The sequence below is a fragment of the Bufo bufo genome, chromosome 11 (genome assembly GCF_905171765.1).
Source record: "Bufo bufo chromosome 11, aBufBuf1.1, whole genome shotgun sequence".
NCBI lineage: Eukaryota > Metazoa > Chordata > Amphibia > Anura > Bufonidae > Bufo > Bufo bufo.
In genome coordinates this window covers 86,758-105,783 of record NC_053399.1, presented here as the reverse complement: position 1 = coordinate 105,783, position 19,026 = coordinate 86,758, and the positions used below count along the sequence as shown (strand labels likewise).

The window sequence follows — 19,026 nt, the reverse complement described above, 5'->3', positions numbered from 1 at the left end:
ACCATCGCTGGTGGATAATCCCTGATCTGTTGTTCTCCTCAGACTCTTCCTGACCGCCTGCAGCTGAGCCTGGCGCTGGGCACACGGAGCGCCCACATGGATCTGCACCGGAGCCGGTGAGTGCTCACCACACCTGCAGGAGCACATGGGCACTACAGGATGGGAGTTTTCTGCACACAATGATGGGGGTTAGTGTAGCAATGTTTTATTTACACTATGTCCGGAAAGCGTTTCCTCTCGTTCTTTGAGGAGATGGGGGGAAGGGGCAGGCTAGGAAGGTGTCAGGGCTGGGGGGAGGCTAGGAAGGTGTCAGGGAGCGGGGCCTCAGGAAATAGATGTGCTTAGCCCATAGGAAGAGGAATGCAGATGGCGGCTGGATAATGGGCATCACCCTGCCTGTGGCCACAGCGCCCCCTGACTGTGAGCGGGTCAGTCCTGTTCACACATGCTGAGGAGGCATCTCAGGATTATGCTTGCTGTCAGTGAATTTAGTCAGGGGATCAGTTAGTAAGCAGAGATCCTGAAAATGGAAAACAATTAGAAAGTGTCAGAATTTTTCTCTTGGCTCTGCTACATCTGCACATGTATAGAGCCAGTTTGTGTTGTAGTTATAGAGTTTAACTCTTTCCTCACTTTTTCTTCCAGACAGTTACTGCCGGACTTTCACACTGTCAGCTATTACCATCCCGATGGTCGCCGTGTCACAGAACGGAGACCTCATCAGGTAAGAGGAGCCTCGTATGTCCCTCTGTGGGTGCGCGGAGACCTCATCATGTAAGAGGACCCTCGTATGTCCCTCTGTGGGTGCGCGGAGACCTCATCAGGTAAGAGGACCCTCGTATGTCTCTCTGTGGGTGCGCGGAGACCTCATCAGGTAAGGAGACCCTCGTATGTGCCTCTGTGGGTGCGCGGAGACCTCATCATGTAAGAGGACCCTCGTATGTCCCTCTGTGGTGTGCGGAGACCTCATCAGGTAAGAGGACCCTCGTATGTGCCTCTGTGGGTGCGCGGAGACCTCATCATGTAAGAGGACCCTCGTATGTCCCTCTGTGGTGTGCGGAGACCTCATCAGGTAAGAGGACCCTCGTATGTGCCTCTGTGGGTGCGCGGAGACCTCATCATGTAAGAGGACCCTCGTATGTCCCTCTGTGGGTGCGCGGAGACCTCATCATGTAAGAGGACCCTCGTATGTCCCTCTGTGGGTGCGCGGAGACCTCATCAGGTAAGAGGACCCTCGTATGTCTCTCTGTGGGTGCGCGGAGACCTCATCAGGTAAGGAGACCCTCGTATGTGCCTCTGTGGGTGCGCGGAGACCTCATCATGTAAGAGGACCCTCGTATGTCCCTCTGTGGTGTGCGGAGACCTCATCAGGTAAGAGGACCCTCGTATGTGCCTCTGTGGGTGCGCGGAGACCTCATCATGTAAGAGGACCCTCGTATGTCCCTCTGTGGTGTGCGGAGACCTCATCAGGTAAGAGGACCCTCGTATGTGCCTCTGTGGGTGCGCGGAGACCTCATCATGTAAGAGGACCCTCGTATGTCCCTCTGTGGGTGCGCGGAGACCTCATCATGTAAGAGGACCCTCGTATGTCCCTCTGTGGGTGCGCGGAAACCTCATCAGGTAAGAGGACCCTCGTATGTCTCTCTGTGGGTGCGCGGAGACCTCATCAGGTAAGGAGACCCTCGTATGTGCCTCTGTGGGTGCGCGGAGACCTCATCATGTAAGAGGACCCTCGTATGTCCCTCTGTGGGTGCGCGGAGACCTCATCAGGTAAGAGGACCCTCGTATGTGCCTCTGTGGGTGCGCGGAGACCTCATCATGTAAGAGGACCCTCGTATGTCCCTCTGTGGTGTGCGGAGACCTCATCAGGTAAGAGGACCCTCGTATGTCCCTCTGTGGGTGCGCGGAGACCTCATCAGGTAAGAGGAGCCTCGTATGTCTCTCTGTGGGTGCGCGGAGACCTCATCATGTAAGAGGACCCTCGTATGTCCCTCTGTGGGTGCGCGGAGACCTCATCAGGTAAGAGGACCTTCGTATGTCTCTCTGTGGGTGCGCGGAGACCTCATCATGTAAGAGGACCCTCGTATGTCCCTCTGTGGGTGCTCGGAGACCTCATCATGTAAGAGGACCCTCGTATGTCCCTCTGGGGTGTGCGGAGACCTCATCAGGTAAGAGGACCCTCGTATGTCCCTCTGGGTGCGCGGAGACCTCATCATGTAAGAGGACCCTCGTATGTCTCTCTGTGGGTGCGCGGAGACCTCATCAGGTAAGAGGAGCCTCGTATGTCCCTCTGTGGGTGCGCGGAGACCTCATCATGTAAGAGGACCCTCGTATGTCCCTCTGTGGGTGCGCGGAGACCTCATCATGTAAGAGGACCCTCGTATGTCCCTCTGGGGTGTGCGGAGACCTCATCAGGTAAGGAGACCCTCGTATGTGCCTCTGTGGGTGCGCGGAGACCTCATCATGTAAGAGGACCCTCGTATGTCCCTCTGTGGTGTGCGGAGACCTCATCAGGTAAGAGGACCCTCGTATGTCTCTGTGGGTGCGCGGAGACCTCATCATGTAAGAGGACCCTCGTATGTCTCTCTGTGGGTGCGCGGAGACCTCATCAGGTAAGGGGACCCTCGTATGTCTCTCTGTGGGTGCGCGGAGACCTCATCAGGTAAGAGGAGCCTCGTATGTCCCTGTGGGTGTGCGCGGAGACCTCATCATGTAAGGGGAACCCTCGTATGTCTCTCTGTGGGTGCACGGAGACCTCATCAGGTAAGAGGACCCTCGTATGTCCCTCTGTGCGTGCGCGGAGACCTCATCATGTAAGGGGACCCTTGTATGTCCCTCTGTGGGTGCGCGGAGACCTCATCATGTAAGGGGACCCTCGTATGTCCCTCTGTGGGTGCGCGGAGACCTCATCATGTAAGGGGACCCTTGTATGTCCCTCTGTGTGTGTGCGGAGACCTCATCAGGTAAGAGGACCCTCGTATGTCCCTCTGGGGTGTGCGGAGACCTCATCATGTAAGAGGACCCTCGTATGTCCCTCTGGGGTGTGCGGAGACCTCATCAGGTAAGAGGACCCTCGTATGTCCCTCTGTGGGTGCGCGGAGACCTCATCAGGTAAGAGGACCCTCGTATGTCCCTGTGGGTGCGCGGAGACCTCATCATGTAAGGGGACCCTCGTATGTCCCTCTGTGGGTGCGCGGAGACCTCATCATGTAAGGGGACCCTTGTATGTCCCTCTGTGGGTGCGCGGAGACCTCATCAGGTAAGGAGACCCTCGTATGTCTCTCTGTGGGTGCGCGGAGACCTCATCAGGTAAGGGGACCCTCGTATGTCCCTCTGTGTGTGCTCGGAGACCTCATCATGTAAGGGGACCCTCGTATGTCCCTCTGTGGGTGCGCGGAGACCTCATCATGTAAGGGGACCCTCGTATGTGCCTCTGTGGGTGTGCAGAGACCTCATCAGGTAAGGGGACCCTCGTATGTCCCTCTGTGGGTGCGCGGAGACCTCATCAGGTAAGGGGACCCTCATATTTTTCGCCCATGGTTGCGAGGATCTGGACGTCCATTGTGGTGCAGGGGGTCCTTCCCACGTGCACCACAATCTAAGAGGTGATACGACCACCCACTCCTGGGCTGTACTTTCTTTCCCATCATTGTGATTGGTTGCTGTGCTTTAGATGGGCGGACGGCGCCTTTACTCTGATTTCTGTTTCTCCAGGTGAACTGTTACTACCACGGGACTCTGGTGGGACGCGATGGCCCCTGGAGCGACCTCAGCCTGTGCTCCGGCCTCAGGTATTCCACCATCTGCCCTGTCTGAGACACTTGTGTGCTGGCAGTGGGAGTATCGGGGGTCTTCAGGAGACGTCTGCTCTCCCCTGTATATACAGGATGATGTGTGAGAGTCAGTGCCCCCCATATAATACAGTCCTCGTATGTCCTGGATTGGTAATGTGGGGGTCTTCAGGAGACGTCTGCTCTCCCCCTGTATATACAGGATGATGTGTGAGAGTCAGTGCCCCCCATATAATACAGTCCTCGCATGTCCTGGATTGGTAATGTGGGGGTCTTCAGGAGACGTCTGCTCTCCCCCTGTATATACAGGATGATGTGTGAGAGTCAGTGCCCCCCATATAATACAGTCCTCGTATGTCCTGGATTGGTAATGTGGGGGTCTTCAGGAGACGTCTGCTCTCCCCCTGTATATACAGGATGATGTGTGAGAGTCAGTGCCCCCCATATAATACAGTCCTCGCATGTCCTGGATTGGTAATGTGGGGGTCTTCAGGAGACGTCTGCTCTCCCCCTGTATATACAGGATGATGTGTGAGAGTCAGTGCCCCCCATATAATACAGTCCTCGTATGTCCTGGATTGGTAATGTGGGGGTCTTCAGGAGACGTCTGCTCTCCCCCTGTATATACAGGATGATGTGTGAGAGTCAGTGCCCCCCATATAATACAGTCCTCGTATGTCCTGGATTGGTAATGTGGGGGTCTTCAGGAGACGTCTGCTCTCCCCTGTATATACAGGATGATGTGTGAGAGTCAGTGCCCCCCATATAATACAGTCCTCGTATGTCCTGGATTGGTAATGTGGGGGTCTTCAGGAGACGTCTGCTCTCCCCCTGTATATACAGGATGATGTGTGAGAGTCAGTGCCCCCCATATAATACAGTCCTCGTATGTCCTGGATTGGTAATGTGGGGGTCTTCAGGAGACGTCTGCTCTCCTCTGTATATACAGGATGATGTGTGAGAGTCAGTGCCCCCCATATAATACAGTCCTCGTATGTCCTGGATTGGTAATGTGGGGGTCTTCAGGAGACGTCTGCTCTCCCCCTGTATATACAGGATGATGTGTGAGAGTCAGTGCCCCCCATATAATACAGTCCTCGTATGTCCTGGATTGGTAATGTGGGGGTCTTCAGGAGACGTCTGCTCTCCTCTGTATATACAGGATGATGTGTGAGAGTCAGTGCCCCCCATATAATACAGTCCTCGTATATCCTGGATTGGTAATGTGGGGGTCTTCAGGAGACGTCTGCTCTCCCCCTGTATATACAGGATGATGTGTGAGAGTCAGTGCCCCCCATATAATACAGTCCTCGTATGTCCTGGATTGGTAATGTGGGGGTCTTCAGGAGACGTCTGCTCTCCCCCTGTATATACAGGATGATGTGTGAGAGTCAGTGCCCCCCATATAATACAGTCCTCGTATGTCCTGGATTGGTAATGTGGGGTCTTCAGGAGACGTCTGCTCTCCTCTGTATATACAGGATGATGTGTGAGAGTCAGTGCCCCCCATATAATACAGTCCTCGCATGTCCTGGATTGGTAATGTGGGGGTCTTCAGGAGACGTCTGCTCTCCCCCTGTATATACAGGATGATGTGTGAGAGTCAGTGCCCCCCATATAATACAGTCCTCGTATGTCCTGGATTGGTAATGTGGGGGTCTTCAGGAGACGTCTGCTCTCCCCCTGTATATACAGGATGATGTGTGAGAGTCAGTGCCCCCCATATAATACAGTCCTCGTATGTCCTGGATTGGTAATGTGGGGGTCTTCAGGAGACATCTGCTCTCCCCTGTATATACAGGATGATGTGTGAGAGTCAGTGCCCCCCATATAATACAGTCCTCGTATGTCCTGGATTGGTAATGTGGGGGTCTTCAGGAGACGTCTGCTCTCCCCCTGTATATACAGGATGATGTGTGAGAGTCAGTGCCCCCCATATAATACAGTCCTCGTATGTCCTGGATTGGTAATGTGGGGGTCTTCAGGAGACGTCTGCTCTCCCCCTGTATATACAGGATGATGTATGAGAGTCAGTGCCCCCCATATAATACAGTCCTCGTATGTCCTGGATTGGTAATGTGGGGGTCTTCAGGAGACGTCTGCTCTCCCCCTGTATATACAGGATGATGTGTGAGAGTCAGTGCCCCCCATATAATACAGTCCTCGCATGTCCTGGATTGGTAATGTGGGGGTCTTCAGGAGACGTCTGCTCTCCCCTGTATATACAGGATGATGTGTGAGAGTCAGTGCCCCCCATATAATACAGTCCTCGTATGTCCTGGATTGGTAATGTGGGGGTCTTCAGGAGACGTCTGCTCCACCCACCATCCCCCGCCCTGTATGTACAGGCTCACAGCCCCCCATGTAATACAATCCTACTTGTCTAGGGGTCTGTGTACATCACTTGTAGCGCTGTCTCCTCTCTCCAGGGGGACCGTCATCCTGCCTGCGGAGCAGTGGTTCAGCATTGAGCCAGCCCAGGGGACCCGCTCCCACAAACACATAGTGCGCCTCATCATCGAGAAAAAGAACATCACGCGTGAGACGCACGAGGAAGATACAGCTGTGAACAAGAGACCCGGGAGAGTGCTGCTCAGCTTATCCGATGAGAGTGCACGTCCACACCGGGTGAGGGGCAGTCTACTGGGGTCCAGGGTAGCACGACCACATGAGGGTCTAATGATTTGTGTCCCCACAGGTGGAAAGTGAGGTGAAGTACGTGGAACTGGTAATGGTGGCCGATAATAGTGAGGTGAGTGTGAACGGTCTGTTCTTACACTGTGTAGTGAGGTGAGTGTGAACGGTCACATATCACCACTGTCTGTTCTTATACTGTGTAGTGAGGTGAGTGTGAACGGGCACATATCACCACTGTCTGTTCTTATACTGTGTAGTGAGGTGAGTGTGAACGGTCACATATCATCACTGTCTGTTCTTACACTGTGTAGTGAGGTGAGTGTGAACGGTCACATATCACCACTGTCTGTTCTTATACTGTGTAGTGAGGTGAGTGTGAACGGTCACATATCATCACTGTCTGTTCTTATACTGTGTAGTGAGGTGAGTGTGAACGGTCACATATCATCACTGTCTGTTCTTATACTGTGTAGTGAGGTGAGTGTGAACGGCCACATATCATCACTGTCTGTTCTTATACTGTGTAGTGAGTGTGAACGGTCACATATCAGCACTGTCTGTTCTTATACTGTGTAGTGAGGTGAGTGTGAACGGCCACATATCATCACTGTCTGTTCTTATACTGTGTAGTGAGGTGAGTGTGAACGGTCACATATCACCACTGTCTGTTCTTATACTGTGTAGTGAGGTGAGTGTGAACGGTCACATATCATCACTGTCTGTTCTTACACTGTGTAGTGAGGTGAGTGTGAACGGTCACATATCATCACTGTCTGTTCTTATACTGTGTAGTGAGGTGAGTGTGAACGGCCACATATCACCACTGTCTGTTCTTATACTGTGTAGTGAGGTGAGTGTGAACGGTCACATATCACCACTGTCTGTTCTTACACTGTGTAGTGAGGTGAGTGTGAACGGCCACATATCTCCACTGTCTGTTCTTATACTGTGTAGTGAGGTGAGTGTGAACGGCCACATATCACCACTGTCTGTTCTTATACTGTGTAGTGAGGTGAGTGTGAACGGCCACATATCATCACTGTCTGTTCTTATACTGTGTAGTGAGGTGAGTGTGAACGGTCACATATCACCACTGTCTGTTCTTATACTGTGTAGTGAGGTGAGTGTGAACGGTCACATATCATCACTGTCTGTTCTTATACTGTGTAGTGAGGTGAGTGTGAACGGTCACATATCATCACTGTCTGTTCTTATACTGTGTAGTGAGGTGAGTGTGAACGGCCACATATCATCACTGTCTGTTCTTATACTGTGTAGTGAGTGTGAACGGTCACATATCAGCACTGTCTGTTCTTATACTGTGTAGTGAGGTGAGTGTGAACGGCCACATATCATCACTGTCTGTTCTTATACTGTGTAGTGAGGTGAGTGTGAACGGTCACATATCACCACTGTCTGTTCTTATACTGTGTAGTGAGGTGAGTGTGAACGGTCACATATCACCACTGTCTGTTCTTATACTGTGTAGTGAGGTGAGTGTGAACGGTCACATATCATCACTGTCTGTTCTTACACTGTGTAGTGAGGTGAGTGTGAACGGTCACATATCATCACTGTCTGTTCTTATACTGTGTAGTGAGGTGAGTGTGAACGGCCACATATCATCACTGTCTGTTCTTATACTGTGTAGTGAGGTGAGTGTGAACGGTCACATATCACCACTGTCTGTTCTTATACTGTGTAGTGAGGTGAGTGTGAACGGTCACATATCACCACTGTCTGTTCTTATACTGTGTAGTGAGGTGAGTGTGAACGGTCACATATCATCACTGTCTGTTCTTACACTGTGTAGTGAGGTGAGTGTGAACGGTCACATATCATCACTGTCTGTTCTTATACTGTGTAGTGAGGTGAGTGTGAACGGTCACATATCATCACTGTCTGTTCTTATACTGTGTAGTGAGGTGAGTGTGAACGGTCACATATCACCACTGTCTGTTCTTATACTGTGTAGTGAGGTGAGTGTGAACGGTCACATATCACCACTGTCTGTTCTTATACTGTGTAGTGAGGTGAGTGTGAACGGTCACATATCACCACTGTCTGTTCTTACACTGTGTAGTGAGGTGAGTGTGAACGGCCACATATCTCCACTGTCTGTTCTTATACTGTGTAGTGAGGTGAGTGTGAACGGCCACATATCACCACTGTCTGTTCTTATACTGTGTAGTGAGGTGAGTGTGAACGGTCACATATCACCACTGTCTGTTCTTATACTGTGTAGTGAGTGTGAACGGTCACATATCTCCACTGTCTGTTCTTATACTGTGTAGTGAGGTGAGTGTGAACGGTCACATATCACCACTGTCTGTTCTTATACTGTTTAGTGAGGTGAGTGTGAACGGTCACATATCATCACTGTCTGTTCTTATACTGTGTAGTGAGGTGAGTGTGAACGGTCACATATCACTACTGTCTGTTCTTATACTGTGTAGTGAGTGTGAACGGTCACATATCACCACTGTCTGTTCTTATACTGTGTAGTGAGGTGAGTGTGAACGGCCACATATCATCACTGTCTGTTCTTATACTGTGTAGTGAGGTGAGTGTGAACGGCCACATATCATCACTGTCTGTTCTTACACTGTGTAGTGAGGTGAGTGTGAACGGTCACATATCACCACTGTCTGTTCTTACACTGTGTAGTGAGGTGAGTGTGAACGGTCACATATCACCACTGTCTGTTCTTATACTGTGTAGTGAGGTGAGTGTGAACGGCCACATATCATCACTGTCTGTTCTTATACTGTGTAGTGAGGTAAGTGTGAACGGTCACATATCATCACTGTCTGTTCTTATACTGTGTAGTGAGGTGAGTGTGAACGGTCACATATCACCACTGTCTGTTCTTATACTGTGTAGTGAGGTGAGTGTGAACGGTCACATATCACCACTGTCTGTTCTTATACTGTGTAGTGAGGTGAGTGTGAACGGCCACATATCACCACTGTCTGTTCTTATACTGTGTAGTGAGTGTGAACGGTCACATATCATCACTGTCTGTTCTTATACTATGTAGTGAGTGTGAACGGTCACATATCACCACTGTCTGTTCTTACACTGTGTAGTGAGGTGAGTGTGAACGGCCACATATCACCACTGTCTGTTCTTATACTGTGTAGTGAGGTGAGTGTGAACGGCCACATATCATCACTGTCTGTTCTTATACTGTGTAGTGAGGTGAGTGTGAACGGTCACATATCACCACTGTCTGTTCTTATACTGTGTAGTGAGGTGAGTGTGAACGGTCACATATCACCACTGTCTGTTCTTATACTGTGTAGTGAGGTGAGTGTGAACGGTCACATATCACCACTGTCTGTTCTTATACTGTGTAGTGAGGTGAGTGTGAACGGTCACATATCACCACTGTCTGTTCTTATACTGTGTAGTGAGGTGAGTGTGAACGGTCACATATCACCACTGTCTGTTCTTATACTGTATAGTGAGGTGAGTGTGAACGGTCACATATCAGCACTGTCTGTTCTTACACTGTGTAGTGAGGTGAGTGTGAACGGTCACATATCACCACTGTCTGTTCTTATACTATGTAGTGAGTGTGAGTGTGAACGGCCACATATCATCACTGTCTGTTCTTATACTGTGTAGTGAGTGTGAACGGTCACATATCACCACTGTCTGTTCTTATACTGTGTAGTGAGGTGAGTGTGAACGGTCACATATCATCACTGTCTGTTCTTATACTGTGTAGTGAGGTGAGTGTGAACGGTCACATATCACCACTGTCTGTTCTTATACTGTGTAGTGAGGTGAGTGTGAACGGTCACATATCATCACTGTCTGTTCTTATACTGTGTAGTGAGGTGAGTGTGAACGGTCACATATCACCACTGTCTGTTCTTATACTGTGTAGTGAGGTGAGTGTGAACGGCCACATATCACCACTGTCTGTTCTTATACTGTGTAGTGAGTGTGAACGGTCACATATCATCACTGTCTGTTCTTATACTGTGTAGTGAGGTGAGTGTGAACGGCCACATATCACCACTGTCTGTTCTTATACTGTGTAGTGAGTGTGAACGGTCACATATCACTATTGTCTGTTCTTATACTGTGTAGTGAGTGTGAACGGTCACATATCATTACTGTCTGTTCTTACACTGTGTAGTGAGGTGAGTGTGAACGGTCACATATCACCACTGTCTGTTCTTATACTGTGTAGTGAGGTGAGTGTGAACGGTCACATATCATCACTGTCTGTTCTTATACTATGTAGTGAGTGTGAACGGTCACATATCACCACTGTCTGTTCTTACACTGTGTAGTGAGGTGAGTGTGAACGGCCACATATCACCACTGTCTGTTCTTATACTGTGTAGTGAGGTGAGTGTGAACGGTCACATATCATCACTGTCTGTTCTTATACTGTGTAGTGAGGTGAGTGTGAACGGTCACATATCACCACTGTCTGTTCTTATACTGTGTAGTGAGGTGAGTGTGAACGGTCACATATCACCACTGTCTGTTCTTATACTGTGTAGTGAGGTGAGTGTGAACGGTCACATATCACCACTGTCTGTTCTTATACTGTATAGTGAGGTGAGTGTGAACGGTCACATATCAGCACTGTCTGTTCTTACACTGTGTAGTGAGGTGAGTGTGAACGGTCACATATCATCACTGTCTGTTCTTATACTGTGTAGTGAGGTGAGTGTGAACGGTCACATATCACCACTGTCTGTTCTTATACTATGTAGTGAGTGTGAGTGTGAACGGTCACATATCATCACTGTCTGTTCTTATACTGTGTAGTGAGGTGAGTGTGAACGGTCACATATCACCACTGTCTGTTCTTATACTGTGTAGTGAGGTGAGTGTGAACGGCCACATATCACCACTGTCTGTTCTTATACTGTGTAGTGAGGTGAGTGTGAATGGTCACATATCACCACTGTCTGTTCTTATACTGTGTAGTGAGGTGAGTGTGAACGGTCACATATCAGCACTGTCTGTTCTTACACTGTGTAGTGAGGTGAGTGTGAACGGTCACATATCATCACTGTCTGTTCTTATACTGTGTAGTGAGGTGAGTGTGAACGGTCACATATCACCACTGTCTGTTCTTATACTATGTAGTGAGTGTGAGTGTGAACGGCCACATATCATCACTGTCTGTTCTTATACTGTGTAGTGAGTGTGAACGGTCACATATCACCACTGTCTGTTCTTATACTGTGTAGTGAGGTGAGTGTGAACGGTCACATATCATCACTGTCTGTTCTTATACTGTGTAGTGAGGTGAGTGTGAACGGTCACATATCACCACTGTCTGTTCTTATACTGTGTAGTGAGGTGAGTGTGAACGGCCACATATCACCACTGTCTGTTCTTATACTGTGTAGTGAGTGTGAACGGTCACATATCATCACTGTCTGTTCTTATACTATGTAGTGAGTGTGAACGGTCACATATCACCACTGTCTGTTCTTACACTGTGTAGTGAGGTGAGTGTGAACGGCCACATATCACCACTGTCTGTTCTTATACTGTGTAGTGAGGTGAGTGTGAACGGTCACATATCATCACTGTCTGTTCTTATACTGTGTAGTGAGGTGAGTGTGAACGGTCACATATCACCACTGTCTGTTCTTATACTGTGTAGTGAGGTGAGTGTGAACGGTCACATATCACCACTGTCTGTTCTTATACTGTGTAGTGAGGTGAGTGTGAACGGTCACATATCACCACTGTCTGTTCTTATACTGTGTAGTGAGGTGAGTGTGAACGGTCACATATCACCACTGTCTGTTCTTATACTGTGTAGTGAGGTGAGTGTGAACGGTCACATATCACCACTGTCTGTTCTTATACTGTATAGTGAGGTGAGTGTGAACGGTCACATATCAGCACTGTCTGTTCTTACACTGTGTAGTGAGGTGAGTGTGAACGGTCACATATCACCACTGTCTGTTCTTATACTATGTAGTGAGTGTGAGTGTGAACGGCCACATATCATCACTGTCTGTTCTTATACTGTGTAGTGAGTGTGAACGGTCACATATCACCACTGTCTGTTCTTATACTGTGTAGTGAGGTGAGTGTGAACGGTCACATATCATCACTGTCTGTTCTTATACTGTGTAGTGAGGTGAGTGTGAACGGTCACATATCACCACTGTCTGTTCTTATACTGTGTAGTGAGGTGAGTGTGAACGGTCACATATCATCACTGTCTGTTCTTATACTGTGTAGTGAGGTGAGTGTGAACGGTCACATATCACCACTGTCTGTTCTTATACTGTGTAGTGAGGTGAGTGTGAACGGCCACATATCACCACTGTCTGTTCTTATACTGTGTAGTGAGTGTGAACGGTCACATATCATCACTGTCTGTTCTTATACTGTGTAGTGAGGTGAGTGTGAACGGTCACATATCACCACTGTCTGTTCTTATACTGTGTAGTGAGGTGAGTGTGAACGGTCACATATCACTATTGTCTGTTCTTATACTGTGTAGTGAGTGTGAACGGTCACATATCATTACTGTCTGTTCTTACACTGTGTAGTGAGGTGAGTGTGAACGGTCACATATCACCACTGTCTGTTCTTATACTGTGTAGTGAGGTGAGTGTGAACGGTCACATATCATCACTGTCTGTTCTTATACTATGTAGTGAGTGTGAACGGTCACATATCACCACTGTCTGTTCTTACACTGTGTAGTGAGGTGAGTGTGAACGGCCACATATCACCACTGTCTGTTCTTATACTGTGTAGTGAGGTGAGTGTGAACGGTCACATATCATCACTGTCTGTTCTTATACTGTGTAGTGAGGTGAGTGTGAACGGTCACATATCACCACTGTCTGTTCTTATACTGTGTAGTGAGGTGAGTGTGAACGGTCACATATCACCACTGTCTGTTCTTATACTGTGTAGTGAGGTGAGTGTGAACGGTCACATATCACCACTGTCTGTTCTTATACTGTATAGTGAGGTGAGTGTGAACGGTCACATATCAGCACTGTCTGTTCTTACACTGTGTAGTGAGGTGAGTGTGAACGGTCACATATCATCACTGTCTGTTCTTATACTGTGTAGTGAGGTGAGTGTGAACGGTCACATATCACCACTGTCTGTTCTTATACTATGTAGTGAGTGTGAGTGTGAACGGTCACATATCATCACTGTCTGTTCTTATACTGTGTAGTGAGGTGAGTGTGAACGGTCACATATCACCACTGTCTGTTCTTATACTGTGTAGTGAGGTGAGTGTGAACGGCCACATATCACCACTGTCTGTTCTTATACTGTGTAGTGAGGTGAGTGTGAATGGTCACATATCACCACTGTCTGTTCTTATACTGTGTAGTGAGGTGAGTGTGAACGGTCACATATCAGCACTGTCTGTTCTTACACTGTGTAGTGAGGTGAGTGTGAACGGTCACATATCATCACTGTCTGTTCTTATACTGTGTAGTGAGGTGAGTGTGAACGGTCACATATCACCACTGTCTGTTCTTATACTATGTAGTGAGTGTGAGTGTGAACGGCCACATATCATCACTGTCTGTTCTTATACTGTGTAGTGAGTGTGAACGGTCACATATCACCACTGTCTGTTCTTATACTGTGTAGTGAGGTGAGTGTGAACGGTCACATATCATCACTGTCTGTTCTTATACTGTGTAGTGAGGTGAGTGTGAACGGTCACATATCACCACTGTCTGTTCTTATACTGTGTAGTGAGGTGAGTGTGAACGGTCACATATCATCACTGTCTGTTCTTATACTGTGTAGTGAGGTGAGTGTGAACGGTCACATATCATCACTGTCTGTTCTTATACTGTGTAGTGAGGTGAGTGTGAACGGCCACATATCATCACTGTCTGTTCTTACACTGTGTAGTGAGGTGAGTGTGAACGGCCACATATCATCACTGTCTGTTCTTATACTGTGTAGTGAGGTGAGTGTGAACGGTCACATATCACCACTGTCTGTTCTTATACTGTGTAGTGAGGTGAGTGTGAACGGTCACATATCTCCACTGTCTGTTCTTATACTGTGTAGTGAGGTGAGTGTGAACGGTCACATATCACCACTGTCTGTTCTTATACTGTGTAGTGAGGTAAGTGTGAACGGTCACATATCTCCACTGTCTGTTCTTATACTGTGTAGTGAGGTGAGTGTGAACGGTCACATATCTCCACTGTCTGTTCTTACACTGTGTAGTGAGTGTGAACGGTCACATATCACCACTGTCTGTTCTTATACTGTGTAGTGAGTGTGAACGGTCACATATCACCACTGTCTGTTCTTATACTGTGTAGTGAGGTGAGTGTGAACGGTCACATATCTCCACTGTCTGTTTTTGTAGTTCACCATGCTTCACCAGGATTTGAGGGGCCTCCATGTCAGGATGATGGAGATCGCCAACAGGGTGGATGCTGTGAGTAGCCAAATATACTACATCATTTAATATATCTGTGCACCCCATGGTCTCTCCTCCTCTGTACCCGTCACTCCTGTGCACCCCATGGTCTCTCCTCCTCTGTACCCGTCACTCCTGTGCACCCCATGGTCTCTTCTCCCCTGTACCCGTCACTCCTGTGCACCCCATGGTCTCTCCTCCCCTGTACCCGTCACTCCTGTGCACCCCATGGTCTCTCCTCCCCTGTACCCGTCACTCCTGTGCACCCCATGGTCTCTCCTCCCCTGTACCCGTCACTCCTGTGCACCCCATGGTCTCTCCTCCCCTGTACCCGTCACTCCTGTGCACCCCATGGTCTCTCCTCCCCTGTACCCGTCACTCCTGTGCACCCCATGGTCTCTCCTCCCCTGTACCCGTCACTCCTGTGCACCCCATGGTCTCTCCTCCCCTGTACCCGTCACTCCTGTGCACCCCATGGTCTCTCCTCCCCTGTACCCGTCACTCCTGTGCACCCCATGGTCTCTCCTCCTCTGTACCCGTCTCTCCTGTGCACCCCAGAGTCTCTTCTCCTTTGTATTTACGATTCCTGTGTCTCCCATGCTGTGAGACTCCATTATGACGTCACTTCTCCTCTCCCAGTTTTACCGCACGCTGAATCTCCGGGTGGTGCTGGTCATGGTGGAGGTCTGGAGCCAGAAGGACCTGATCTCAGTCAGTGAAGATCCCGCTGAGACTCTGAACAGGTTCCTGGCCTGGAGAGAGAAGGATCTGGTCCGCCGAGTACATCATGATAACGCTCAGCTCCTAACGTATGTGTCTCTCCTGCGTGTGACCACGAGGTGACGTGGGGTCCGCATATTAACTCTTTATGTCTCTGCAGGGGGGTGACATTTAAAGACTCTTCTGTTGGCATGGCCACAATCAACTCTATGTGCACGGTGGATCGCTCTGGAGGGGTCACAAGGGTAAGTGATGATCTGAAGGGGATCTACATGATCCTGTCTGGCTGCGGCCCCTCCTGTCACTCTGCTCCCTCTGTACAGGATCACTCTGTGAGCGTTCTAGCTGTGGCGTCCACAATGGCACATGAACTGGGGCACAATCTGGGCTTGAATCACGATGTCGGAGACGGGACGTGCGGGCAGCCAAAGATGGGAAAACAGTGGATAATGGCGCAGTCCACAGGGTGAGTGTCAGGGGGTGAGGCGCTGCCATCAGCCAGGGCATGGGCAGTGCTCCTGATGGGTGTGATTTCTTTGCCAGGTTTATGCCGGGCCTGGAGTTCAGTAACTGCAGCAGGAAAGACCTGATCTCCAGTCTGCGCCAAGGAGGAGGCCTCTGCCTGTATAACCTGCCCAGCCCGGGCAGCCTGTACGGGAGGGCCACATGTGGAAACTTGCTGGTGGAGAAAGGGGAGCAGTGTGACTGCGGCCTGCTGCAGGTGAGGAGGGGGCATCGGGGCTGCTGCAGGTGAGGTGTGAGCAAGGGTGCAGGTCGGGAGGAGCAGAGGTTCAGGGTCAGGAGGAGCAGGGGTGGAGGGTCGGGAGGAGCAGGGGTGCAGGGGGGGAGGTTTGGGAGGAGCAGGGGTGGAGGATCGGGAGGAGCAGGGGTGGAGGATCGGGAGGAGCAGGGGTGGAGGATCGGGAGGAGCAGGGGTGGAGGATCGGGAGGAGCAGGGGTGGAGGATCGGGAGGAGCAGGGGTGGAGGATCGGGAGGAGCAGGGGTGGAGGGTCCGGAGGAGCAGGGGTTCAGGGTCAGGAGGAGCAGGGGTGGAGGGTCGGGAGGCTCAGGGGTGCAGGGTCGGGAGGAGCAGAGGTGGAGGGTCGGGAGGAGCAGGGGTGGAGGGTCGGGAGCAGAAGGATTGGAGGTCAGGAGGTGCAGGTCGGGAGGAGCAGAGGTGCAGGGTCGGGAGGAGCAGGGGTGGAGGGTCGGGAGGAGCAGGTGTCGGGAGGAGAAGGATTGGAGGTCAGGAGGTGCAGGTCGGGAGGAGCAGGGGTGGAGGGTCGGGAGGAGCAGGGGTGGAGGGTCGGGAGGAGCAGGTGTCGGGAGGAGAAGGATTGGAGGTCAGGAGGTGCAGGTCGGGAGGAGCAGGGGTGGAGGGTCGGGAGGAGCAGGGGTGGAGGGTCGGGAGGAGCAGGGGTGGAGGGTCGGGAGGAGCAGGGGTGGAGGGTCGGGAGGAGCAGAGGAGCAGGGGTGGAGGAGCAGAGGTGGAGGGTCTGCAGGAGCAGGGGTGGAGGGTCTGGAGGAGCAAGGGTGGAGGAGCAGAGGTGGAGGGTCGGGAGGAGCAGGGGTGGAGGGTCGGGAGGCTCAGGGGTGCAGGGTCGGGAGGCTCGGGTGCAGGGTCGGGAGGAGCAGAGGTGGAGGGTCGGGAGGAGAAGGATTGGTGGTCAGGAGGTGCAGGTCGGGAGGAGCAGAGGTGCAGGGTCGGGAGGAGCAGAGGTGAAGAGTCGGGAGGAGCAGGGGTGGAGGGTCGGGAGGAGCAGGGGTGGAGGGTCGGGAGGAGAAGGATTGGAGGTCAGGAGGTGCAGGTCGGGAGGAGCAGGGGTGGAGGATTGGGAGGAGCAGGGGTGGAGGGTTGGGAGGAGCAGGGGTGGAGGGTTGGGAGGAGCAGGGGTGCAGGGTCTGTAGGAGCAGGGTCTGTAGGAGCAGGGGTGGAGGGTCGGAAGGAGCAGGGGTGGAGGGTCGGGAGGAGCAGGGGTGGAGGGTCTGCAGGAGCAGGGGTGGAGGGTCTGGAGGAGCAAGGGCGGAGCAGGGTGGAGGAGCAGAGGTGGAGGGTCTGGCGGAGCAGGGGTGGAGGGTCTGGTGGAGCAGGGTGGAGGAGCAGGGGTGGAGGGTCGGGAGGAGCAGAGGTGCAGGGGTGGAGGAGCAGAGGTGGAGGGTCTGCAGGAGCAGGGGTGGAGGGTCTGGAGGAGCAAGGGTGGAGGAGCAGGGGTGGAGGGTCTGGTGGAGGAGCAGGGGTGGAGGGTCGGGAGGAGCAGGGGTGGAGTGTCGGGAGGAGCAGGGGTGCAGGTCGGGATGAGCAGGGGGGGAGGTTTGGGAGGCTCAGGGGTGCAGGTCGGGAGGAGCAGGGGTGGAGGATTGGGAGGAGCAGGGGTGGAGGGTCCGGAGGAGCAGGGGTGGAGGGTCCGGAGGAGCAGGGGTGGAGGGTCCGGAGGAGCAGGGGTGGAGGGTCCGGAGAAACAGGGGTTCAGGGTCGGGAGGAGCAGGGGTGGAGGGTTGGGAGGCTCAGGGGTGCAGGGTCGGGAGGCTCAGGGGTGCAGGGTCGGGAGGAGCAGAGGTGCAGGGTCGGGAGGAGCAGGGGTGGAGGGTCGGGAGGAGAAGGATTGGAGGTCAGGAGGTGCAGGTCGGGAGGAGCAGAGGTGCAGGGTTGTGAGGAGCAGATGTGGAGGGTCGGGAGGAGCAGGGGTGGAGAGTCGGGAGGAGCAGGGTCGGGAGGAGAAGGATTGGAGGTCAGGAGGTGCAGGTCGGGAGGAGCAGGGGTGGAGGGTCCGGAGGAGCAGGGGTGGAGGGTCCGGAGGAGCAGGGGTGCAGGGTCCGGAGGAGCAGGGGTGCAGGGTCCGGAGGAGCAGGGGTTCAAGGTCGGGAGGAGCAGGGGTGCAGGGTCAGGAGGAGCAGGGGTGGAGGAGCAGAGGTGCAGAGGTGGAGGGTCTGGTGGAGCAGGGTGGAGGAGCAGGGGTGGAGGGTCGGGAGGAGCAGGTGTCGGGAGGAGAAGGATTGGAGGTCGGGAGGTGCAGGTCGGGAGGAGCAGGGGTGCAGGTCGGGAGGAGCAGGGGTGGAGGGTTGGGAGGAGCAGGGGTGGAGGGTTGGGAGGAGCAGGGGTGGAGGGTTGGGAGGAGCAGGGGTGGAGGGTTGGGAGGAGCAGGGGTGCAGGGTTGGGAGGTGCAGGGTCTGTAGGAGCAGGGGTGCAGGGTCGGAAGGAGCAGGGGTGGAGGGTCGGGAGGAGCAGGGGTGGAGGGTCGGGAGGAGCAGAGGTGCAGGGTCAGGAGGAGCAGGGGTGGAGGAGCAGAGGTGCAGAGGTGGAGGGTCTGGTGGAGCAGGGTGGAGGAGCAGGGGTGGAGGGTCCGGAGGAGCAGGGGTGGAGGGTCCGGAGAAACAGGGGTTCAGGGTCGGGAGGAGCAGGGGTGGAGGGTCGGGAGGCTCAGGGGTGCAGGGTTGGGAGGCTCAGGGGTGCAGGGTCGGGAGGA

The 19,026-nt window shown here is 52.3% G+C and overlaps 1 protein-coding gene across 8 annotated transcripts in view; it reads left to right on the top strand.

The window, feature by feature from the left end:
• The window catches only part of LOC120982454 (disintegrin and metalloproteinase domain-containing protein 15-like), a 55,319-nt gene that overhangs the window by 9,318 nt on the left and 26,975 nt on the right, over positions 1-19,026 (top strand). For all 8 annotated transcript variants that reach the window (XR_005774903.1, XM_040412606.1, XM_040412603.1 and 5 more), the window contains 10 exons: positions 43-116; positions 646-724; positions 3,715-3,791; positions 6,221-6,419; positions 6,490-6,543; positions 14,788-14,859; positions 15,481-15,650; positions 15,722-15,806; positions 15,885-16,027; positions 16,105-16,282. Coding sequence is in view for 7 of the 8 variants with exons in the window: in XM_040412606.1 (XP_040268540.1) it covers positions 43-116; positions 646-724; positions 3,715-3,791; positions 6,221-6,419; positions 6,490-6,543; positions 14,788-14,859; positions 15,481-15,650; positions 15,722-15,806; positions 15,885-16,027; positions 16,105-16,282 (1,131 nt within the window). In the remaining variant the exon portion in view is untranslated. The remainder of the gene's footprint in view (positions 1-42; positions 117-645; positions 725-3,714; positions 3,792-6,220; positions 6,420-6,489; positions 6,544-14,787; positions 14,860-15,480; positions 15,651-15,721; positions 15,807-15,884; positions 16,028-16,104; positions 16,283-19,026) is intronic.